The sequence below is a fragment of the Priapulus caudatus genome, unplaced genomic scaffold (assembly GCF_000485595.1).
Source record: "Priapulus caudatus unplaced genomic scaffold, Priapulus_caudatus-5.0.1 Scaffold188, whole genome shotgun sequence".
Lineage (NCBI taxonomy): Eukaryota > Metazoa > Priapulida > Priapulimorpha > Priapulimorphida > Priapulidae > Priapulus > Priapulus caudatus.
The window spans coordinates 70,629-80,979 of NW_014577249.1; the positions used below are offsets into that span (position 1 = coordinate 70,629).

A 10,351-nucleotide genomic window follows, 5' to 3' on the forward strand; every position below is an offset into this window, starting at 1 on the left:
TATTAGTCAAATTAATAAACTTTTCCCGTTTTATTTTTGACGATCCTTTGCAAATTGCAGTATTATTGATCAGCTGTCCTACCTTGTTTATATAAAACAAACCGCATGTCCCTACGATGACCCTACGCTGAGATAATGAGCGGTGAAAATCTGGTATTTTCACCGAACACCGACCAGATGAGACGGGATACTAGAGAAGCGTTGCCGAAAGAAGGTGTTGACCCGAAGTGCTGAGCGCAGATCTTGCGCGCAGTTCCGCGGCAAGGCGCACGCGACCGCGGGAACGTCCTACGACAGTATGCAGCGCTGGCAGCTATGGATGCGTGGGCCGGCGTAAGCATTCGGCGCACGGATCCATAGCTGCCAGCGCTGCATACTGTCGTAGGACGTTCCCGCGGTCGCGTGCGCCTTGCCGCGGAACTGCGCGCAAGATCTGCGCTCAGCACTTCGGGTCAACACCTTCTTTCGGCAACGCTTCTCTAGTATCCCGTCTCATCTGGATCTTGCTTTCTGTGCGTAGCCAAGTGTTCAGTTATTATCACCCTCGCGCTTGGGTAGTACCCAGTAAGTAGAACTTAATTACACCAAGTAATCTCGCAAAATCTTGCGAAAAAGTACGCTTTCCTCTGTGATGTCAATTGGAGCAATTTGGTGTTTATATCCGAAAATCATTAAGGGCGCTGTTTGGTACGCAAGAATGTTTATTGAACGTACTTGGCTGGTCTTGTAGCTAAGTGACGGGGCTTGTCTCGGAGCTTGAGCCGAATGCAGTTCGCCACTATTGTTCATGTATAGAGCGGCGATTTTACATTGCTGCGGAGAGCAAATTAGCAGCAAGATTACTTATATTTGTTTTGCAACGTTTTGCAAGATTACTTATATAGTGCGTTTCTACCCAATCGCAAGGGATTCTTAAACGAAAAAATATATATTTCTATAACCCGAGCAGGTGAGTGATTGGCTACGTACAGATACCAACATGGAGGTGATTGGTCGTTGTGTTTTTGCAGTGGTAGTTTGAAAACAAGCGAACGGCTTGCGAATTTGGTGTCCACGCTTCCCCCCCCCCCCCACTTGCTCTGTTATCTTAATCTTTTTTATTAATTTGTGCAGAGTGGTACGCGTGTGTTAAGACTGTGTGTTGCAATGGAGAATTTGACCTATACTAGAGTACTGTACTACATAAACACTGAGACTTTGGTAGTAAATAAAAGTCGTGTTTATTTATTCTCGTTTTATTATTGAGACGGCCCAAGTGCCTGTGGGGACGTAGACACGTCAATAGCTAAGTACTACAGTTCGTGTGCCATCAGGTGGGTCAGACCAGGTGGAGGCAACTCAGGTGTGCAGACCAGGTGGGAGGGAGCTCAGGTGTGCAGACCAGGTGGGAGGGAGCTCAGGTGTGAAGACCAGGTGGGAGGGAGGTCAGGTATGCAGACCAGGTGGGAGGGAGGTCAGGTATGAAGACCAGGAGGGAGGGAGGTCAGGTGTGAAGACCAGGTGGGAGGGAGGTCAGGTATGCAGACCAGGTGGGAGGGAGGCCAGGTGTGAAGACCAGGTGGGAGGGAGGTCAGGTGTGTATTTTTATCTACATGTACATTTCTATACCGTGTCTTTCCACAGACTATTACTGGGGCGATGAGTTCGTTAAACCCACCTATACAGCTCGGCGATGAAAGCAATCATGACTGCTTTGACTACATACAAGATGTTGCTAGTCAACCCGACTTTGAGTATTGTGATGTAAGTATACTGTCCGCATGACAGCTGATCACATCTTTCATTATCAGTGGAAAGTGTATCGGTGTATCGGTGATCATTTTTTAGTATCATTGCAAGTTTTAAATGCTTACATCTTTCACCTTCTATCTATTTCAGTTGCGCACCAATCTTTTGTGTGTGCGTGTGACGGTGTGAGTAATTTTCACTAACCAAAAAATTAGACACTGCTTGCACTCCCTTGTCCACTCACTAAAATTTCTTAGTAATTGGTAGGATTTTTAATTTGTGGGATAGATGTGTAATTTTTGCTGTATCGTTGCAAGGTTTATATGCATTTGTCACCTCACGGGAGAAGATATAATCTACGTATGCACATCTGAAATGCTGTATTGCATTGTATGATTGATTACGTGGAGAAACTGAAAGCGAATTATTTCCTTACAAAATAATGTAAATAGTTTTCCTCGTCTGAGACACATTGCAGTTCAATCGCCGCAAAGTATCGGTATCACATATGAACTGAATAAGTCGACAATAACATAAACGTACATTTACTTTCTTTCTTTTTCCTGGCAAAAACCATTATGTTGTACAATAAAGTTCTCTCATATCATACTCTCACAAAATGCTTGTCATTCGACCCCTACTGTGCAATAGCATTTCTACGTATAGCTGCTGCATTTAAACGCTACCCAGTTACGTGTATGTATAAATAATAACGACTGCACACTGAGGTGATCAAGTTGGGTAGGATTCAATATGTGCAATGTTAAAACGTATGACTAAGATGTATAACAACACGCTGTGTACATACGTTTTAGATCTAACACGCACAATGAGAGGGTAGAAATAAAAACAATTCTTAATTACCAGGCACATGTCTCCCTCTGTATTTTACTTTTGGGAGTTACCAAATTTCTTCATTATACATGCTGAAATTACGTTAGTTTACAGTATGTCATAACCATCTAAACTTCTCTTATGCTGACAACTCAGTCATTCGGCACAGTAAACATAATCTACAGCACCATTACAAACAGTTTGTCCAAAACTTAATAACATAATATCTTTTTAAAAAGCAAAAAATAAATTAATATCATTAATACATAAGATAAAAAAATTACACGATCCTAAAAGTGATTTGTGCGAGAGAAAAACAGTTGTTTACGTTGATAGTTGTTTTGAAAAGATTGCCCCTGCTCAATTCATTCTTCTTTCTAGTCTGGTAAATCCCAGGTTGGGGCGTTTCCCGGTACCACGAAGGAACATGCAAATGCCCGTAGGTAGTTAATCCACGTGGCGAAACTTCAGAGCGTTGCTCAAACTCAATTTGGCACCTTTGGCATCTAGGCAGATGTTTTCGACAACGTCTGTTATTATGGGTTGCCGTATGAAATATATAGGCCTTGTCGTATCCGAGCATCTGACGGCACTCACGTGAGTCAAGTGCTTAGTAATGAACTTATGTGCACCGAAAGGAGAAAAATTGACCCACGCGATTATATATGCATACATGTAGACTTTGTGCAGTGCGGCTTCGGGCGAGTATCATTGCTACGGGCATTTCGGGGAAATTCAGTGGTTTCGAAAGTGACCGTCAAAAGTCGTCGTGGAACGATGTAAATTCTTTGTTGTTTGTCTACATGACGCCTATCTCTAGAACAGGGGGTTCTTAACCTTTTTTGAGTCATAGACCCCTTTGAGAATCTGGTGAAAGCTATGGACCCCGCCCAAGAAAAATGCACATAAGCACATATAAACACAATAATTTGTATGCGCCTGGTTCACGGACCTCCTGAAGCCCATCCACGGACCCCAAAGGGGTGCATGGACGACAGGTTAAGAACCCCTGCTCTAGAACTATAGCCCTTCGATCTGCCCCGTGCTACGTGACGCCTAACTGCTTATAAATGTTGTTTTATCCTCCTCGTCTTCCTTCCTTTTGTCGCTTCCCAGTGTGATAACCTCATATCAGGAGTAGATAATAGGGGAAGATTCCCTATTATCTATTTCTGCCTCATATGTTACCCCTACACCCCACCCTCAGCCAGTTCTATAGCGGCCATTATAAGTCGTTTACCGGTGGGGGACATGTAGCGATTGTGGTTGGATACGCTGGGAAACTACGCGTTTACACATAAACACTGCGTGATCCAACCCCTCCCTCTCCTCCTCCTACCCACTCCCCACCCCCATCCTCCTCCTCCTCCTCCCCCACCCCCCTCCTCCCCTCCCCATCCGCACTCTCCTTCGCTGTAAGTCGGTCACGAGACATGCGCAGCCTCGCATGTACATTACCATTCCATGAATCCTCATCACACGCACACGCACACGCACACGCACACACGCACACACCTGTGCAGCTACGTACTGTGCACAGGTGCGTGGGAGTGCAGCTAAGTAGGTGCGAGGTGTTTGGCTGTGTGAGTGTGTGTGGGCGAATGGTGGTCGGGTGGGGGTGGGGGTTAGCAATACCAGCGCTAGCGCGTGCTTATTTATAGAACTGCAAATAGCGCAGCGCTACCTGCAATGCAAAGTAATTACCTGCTCCCATGCTACGTAGACTAGACTTTTACCTTGATAACAGAGTGCTAATGATATGCAACTAGCTAGTAGATCGTCATTGATGTAAGTAGACTTTGGTTCTATTCTTAAACTAGAACACTCGGAGAGTGCAGACCTCTGCCAAGGAAGCTCAATTCTCGCACTGTGAAAATTTTTATTAATTAATTGGATCCGGATCACCATCAAACCCCTTAACGGAGGTAATTACGAGGATTAAGAATGCAATGACGTGTTAATAATGGTCTGTTTGATAATGGAGAGAAATTTTATTAATACAATACATATATGTTATATGCGGCGATTCTTATTTATGTAGAAATTGCTTGATAGCAACAAATGTCTGATACGCGCTATAGCAGCCTATACCTACCTGTACCTGCCTGCACCTGTACCTGCCTGTGCAAAGTTGGTCGATTGTGAATGATCAGCATGCATTTTGAAAATGTAAAGTGATTGCTCCCAGGTGATTCACTGCGATTTTTCCTACTGCAAAGCGATGTGTAATCGGATTAGGTTCATCGGATACACCCTTAGGATGTATAACCGGGTCATTGCTACATGTGCATATAATATACGGGTTTCTTCCCAAGAATTTCAGAAAACACTTCGTATAATATGGACGGATGGGGGAGGGGACCCGGAAAAGGGTTGTACCAATTGGAGTCAATTACGCATGTCATAAGCGCCCCCAATACACAGGTAGACTCGGTCAGTTCGCGGATTTATACATCAAGCATGACTGTGTGGGGATTGTCAAAAGTAAATAGCCATGTCGGAGGCTTTATGAGATGTCGCAAATTAGCTTCAACTTTCGCACCCGACATGCGTTAAAAGCCAGTGGAGAGATTTTCTGTAATGTAGTGTGATACGTTGTTTCACGATCTCGTGTTTCCGCCAACATTCTGAAGTAAAACTATATTAGCTAATTACTGTTTGTTACCTCGCACCTGAGGCTTGTTGCACTATGCTTATTTTTCAAATACATGTACGTATTATATCAAGAGCTATTAATACCTTTTATTAGGATTATGCATTATTATTAGGTAGGATTAGGATTATGTATTATTATTAGGTAGGATTAGGTGTAGGTATTATTAGCTCTTGATTATATCTATATATAGATACCATACGTGCTGCGCACACAAATTGTACAATTGTAATGTATATTGACGAGAGAAATTCATATATCCAGATCAACAGTCCATAAATTAAGGAAAATTTCTATTTCTATTTTCAATTTTCTATTATGGACTCTTGATCCAGATACAACAGGAGGCCGTTAGTGATCATGACAAGGTCTTAAATTCACAGCATTAATATGTCAGTCAGCAGATATTGGGAGGAGATTAGTTCTAGACTATGAAAACACGTGCAAGCACGACTAGCACGTCATGCTATGTGACTCACCAGGTACCAATATTATTTTTTGTACTAGAAATGCAACGTAAATGATGCTGGAACTCAAGGCTGGCAGGATAATTTATTACGATGGCAAATTTGCACACTTGTTACCCCCCACAAGCTGTGTAGCATGAATCTGTTTCAAGTCATTGCCTTTTAACGTTACGATGAAGCATATTTTCAGTTATTATTCAGAAACAATACTCGATCGCTGCGAGCGGTTTTGGAGTCAGTTGTACAATCTGAGGTATACAACGCAAACGTGGGCGTGGGCGGATGCAAGGCGGAAAGGGAAGCAATGATTAACCTCGTTATGCGTGTTATATTTCTGTAATTATAATTTATATTTCATATAATTACTCGAAGGGCAAATGACAAGGAACCAACATTAATTCAGCACTATTTTCATATTTTTATCGCTCAGATGTCCACCTGCTTATAAAATTAGTCTGTCATTTCCTCGATTGAACATTCTACCAGGTACTGCTGCTGAATTTCTTGCTCAGGCATATTTGTGCGGTTATAACACAGCTCCAGTGGTCAGTCTAAGCAGTTTCTATATACGCAGAATAGTCAGTCAGATCATTATTTATTAATGTAAGTTTGTTGCAATGAGAACTTTGTGTACTTTTGTATGATTAATTTCTTTATCTTTAATTTTTTATGTTCACAAGTATGCTGTTCGTGACTTCGTGTGCTATTTATAGGTCTACTTTAGTACTAACCTATATATTCATTCACCTGCAGGCTTAGCTGTCTGCTTATATAGTGTCCTACGTAAGCATGCACGCTTCACTATATATGTTAGGGTTACCATACGTCTGGGTTTTTTTCCGGACGTGCGAGTTTTTAGCCGTTAACTTAAATCTACCTATAGTGTTTCTTGAACATCGGAAATTGTCCGAGAGTTTGCACTTTTCCTGCCTTTACATTTCCTGCTTTTGAAGTTCTTCATTCATGGATGTATGGATGGTGACCTTATTCTGTTCAGCCAGACCTATTACCCATATTTCTGCCTAGATACCATTGCTATATATATATATATATATATTTATATGTGCATCAGTGCACATTTTGGTGGTTAACTTGACATACATATTTACCGCTCACTTTGTATAGTGCCCACAAAATACATGCAATTCACGTATGTTATTAGTAATGCCATTTGCATTCTACTTGTTTTTAAAACCGCTTCACTTGTGCCGTGTCTACGCGGTAGTGATGTGATGCAGGAACAACCTGTTGGCTCGTAAATACCTCAGACAGAGAGTGTAACTAACTGTGTGTTCGTGTGGAGACTGGCAATCTACTTCTGCGTCGTTGCAGGAGTTCTGGGAGCACACAGCGCGGCTATGGATGGACACGGGAGTCCAGGCCGCCTTCGAGCGAGCAAACGAATACCAACTCATCGACTGTGCTAAATAGTAAGTGCCTCCGCCACCACGCCCTGTTCCCAACCAACCAGGCATCACCGTAGTGATCAATGGCTACGTCTATGTCTACCAAATGATCGTCTCAATCCTGCGATTGCACTGATGTTGATTTACATCAGGCCATAATACAAATATTGTTTGTTTGCCCTCACCCGACTGACCCTCCAAAAAGGGGCTGACTCAAAAAATGATATTGATCTTTCCCATTCTTTTTTTTTTATAAATTGTATCACTGTACAATATATAAATCTGTAGGCAATACATTATATGTACCAAGCAAAACAAACATTCAACATAAAACTAAAGGTATCTCCACACAAGCACAGCCCAGCATGTAGACACCATGCTGTATTTGTAAAAAGACCCCCCTCAAAAAAAGAAAAAAACCTACCTACCTACCCAAACTTTTCAGCCTGGGTCGAGTGAGGGAAAACAGATTTTTTAATTGTGGCCTCATGTTGTCATGGCGACTCCCCACACCACCCACCCACCCGAGGACGTTCTTGTTTTTTCGTTTGGCCTTGCCGCAACTCTCTTCACGGACACTGCCTTGAGTTGACCTGACCACACAGATTTTAGATACTGCAGTTTCCATCAAGCTCCCAACCTGACTATAATAAGTGGCGAGCTGTGTTTGCGCCAAGTCAGTTTTACGTTCAGTCCTTCAGAGTTGTGTCACATCCTATTCAGGTGTCCCGGTGATTGGATCTATGCTGCTGCTGTCTGCTGCAAATATAACAGCACTAGTGGGTAGTAGACTAAGCTCCCTAGCGAGCTGTCACGGCAGGCAAATGTACATGAATTATATGTATGCTTGATGCGCGTAATATGTAGTCACGGTGGCCTGTAATTATATATACTGCTGTTAACTATCTAGATTATGAAAGCCTTTCACAAATGCTGGTTTCCTCAGAGGTTCAGAACCAATGGGTGTATATTATACACCATGGGTGAATATTGACAAAAGTGAAACACAGTGAAAAAATGAATAATGACAATTGGTCATTTATTCATCCCTGATATACACTAAAGTATGTTTTTTTTGTAGATATTTGTTGTAGGATTTGCAACAAATGTTATCACGTACTAGTGGTGCCTGAAGCATATAAATTGTGTCTGAGACATTGGTACTGTTATTCTAGGCTTATTCTTGCTGTCTAAGGCATGCTAGATTTGCTCTGAGGCTTTTATTCCTGGATACCCATGCTATCTGATGCGTGCTGAGGTTATATGAGACACAGCCATACTGTCTATCTAGGGGTGCCTTCAATAGCTTAAGTACTACGTCTTCACCAGGTTCCGTTAGTCGGCCCATCTCACGTTGCTGCAGGTCCAGTTAACAGCGTAGCCACACTCAGGTGTGGGGCAGACCAGGTGTGTTGATGGGAGCTCCATGGCTGTGAAGACTTCAGGTTGACGGAGGTCAGGTATGGCAGACGTCAAGGTGGGAGGGCAGGTCCAGGTTATGAATACGCTTATGGTGCCGGAGAGAGGCCTCAGCTGCTATCCCGAAGAGTCTCAGGAGGCACGGAGGTCAGGTAATGCAGACCAGTGTAGGGAGGGAGGTCAGGTATGCAGACAGTTCGTGGAGGCGAGGTCAGTGTGTGCAGACCAACGTGGCGGGGAGTCCAGGTGTGAAGTACCAGAGTGGGAGGGAGGCCTCAGGTTACCAGGTGATCAGGAGCACCAGGTGGCGAGGGAGGCCAGGTGTGCCAGACCAGGTGGGAGGGAGGTCAGGTATGCGCAGACCATTGCGTGGAGGAGGAGCGTGGGAGGGTTGGTGGCTGCCGGATCAGGCGTGCAGGCGGCATAGGTGAATGGGGAACACGGAAAACCCGATAGCTCGTCACCGTAGGAGCCAGTGACTGTCACGGGCACGTTCTCCCGTGTTGTGCCGAACACGGCAAGTGCCAAGCTCTCCATTCTCTCTCTCGTCACTCTCTCTTCTCTCTCTCTCGTCTCTCTCTCTCTCTCTCTTTCTCTTTCTCTCCACCGCTCTCTCTCTCTCTTGTCTTTTCCTCTCAAATCTCCCTTCTTCTTTGCCGGCCCATCTCTCTCTCTCTCTCTCTTCTCTCGTCGTCTCTCTCTAGATGGTCTCTCTTCTCTCCCTCTCTCACTCTCTCACTCTCTTCTCCTATCTCTTTTCTGTCTCTGTCACTATCCTCTCTTTCTATCTCTCTCGCCTCCTCTTGCTTGCTCTCATCTCTCTCTCTCTGCTCTCTCTCTCCCTCTCTCTCTCATCTCTTTCTGCTTCACTCTATGCTTGCCCCTTCTCTCCGGCTCGTTGTTCTACCTCCGCTCTCCCTCTCCCCTCCTCTCTTCCTCATCTATTTGTCAATTTTTCCTGCTTTTCCTTACTATCTCTCTCCCTCCCCTCCCTCCCTCCGTCCCTCCCTGCCCCTTCCTCCCTCTCTCCCTCTCTCCGCTTTCTCCCTCCCTCCCTCCTCCTCCCTCTCCCTCTCCCCTCCTTCTCTGCTCCTCGCCTCCCCTCCTCCCTCCTCCCTCCCCCCCTCTAACCTCCTCCCTCCCTTCGTCGTCTCTCCTCGCCCTCCTCGCCCCTCTCTCTCCTTCTTTCTTCTCTCCCCATCCCTCCCTCCTCCCCCCGTTCCTCCCCTGTGGCCTCCCGTCTCCCTCCTCCTCCGACTCCCTCCTCCCTCCCTTCGTCCGTCCCTCTCCAATCCTCCTCCTTCCTCTCTCTCTCCTTCGCTCCCTCTCCTTTCTCCCTCCCTCCCCCGTTCCTCCCACCCCCCTCCCTCCCCTCCTCCCTCCCCTCCCATCCCCCCTTCGTCCTTCCTTCCCTTCCTCCCTCCCTCCTCGTTCCTCCCTTCGTCCCTCCCTCCCTCCCTCCTCCCTCCCTCCTCCCTCCTCCCTCTCCCCGTTCCCCTCCCTTCCTCCTCCTTCCGTTTCCCTCCTCCGCCCTCCTCCCTTCGTTCCTCCCTTCCTCTATTCGTCCTCCCTTCCTCCCTCCTCCTCCTTCCTCCGTTCCTCCCCTCCTTCCTCCTCCTCTTCCCTTCCTCCTTCTCTTCCTCCTCCCTCGTCCTCCCTGCTTGCTTCCTCCTTCCCTCCTCCTCCTCTCTCCTTCCCTCCCTCCTCCCTGCTTGCTTCCTCCCTCCCTCCTCCCCTCCCCCTCTCTCTCTCTCTCCCTCCCTCCCTGCTGCTTCCGTCCCTCCCTCCCTCCCTTCCTCCCTCCCCCCTCTCTCCCCTCCTCCCGTGCTTGCTTCCTCCTTCCG

At 45.8% G+C, this 10,351-nt stretch overlaps 1 protein-coding gene across 1 annotated transcript in view; it reads left to right on the top strand.

Moving 5' to 3' along the window:
- The window catches only part of LOC106806985 (guanine nucleotide-binding protein G(s) subunit alpha-like), a 35,671-nt gene that overhangs the window by 6,273 nt on the left and 19,047 nt on the right, over positions 1–10,351 (top strand). The window contains exons 4-5 of the mRNA XM_014809181.1: positions 1,624–1,743; positions 7,015–7,112. Coding sequence (XP_014664667.1) covers positions 1,624–1,743; positions 7,015–7,112 — 218 coding nt within the window. The remainder of the gene's footprint in view (positions 1–1,623; positions 1,744–7,014; positions 7,113–10,351) is intronic.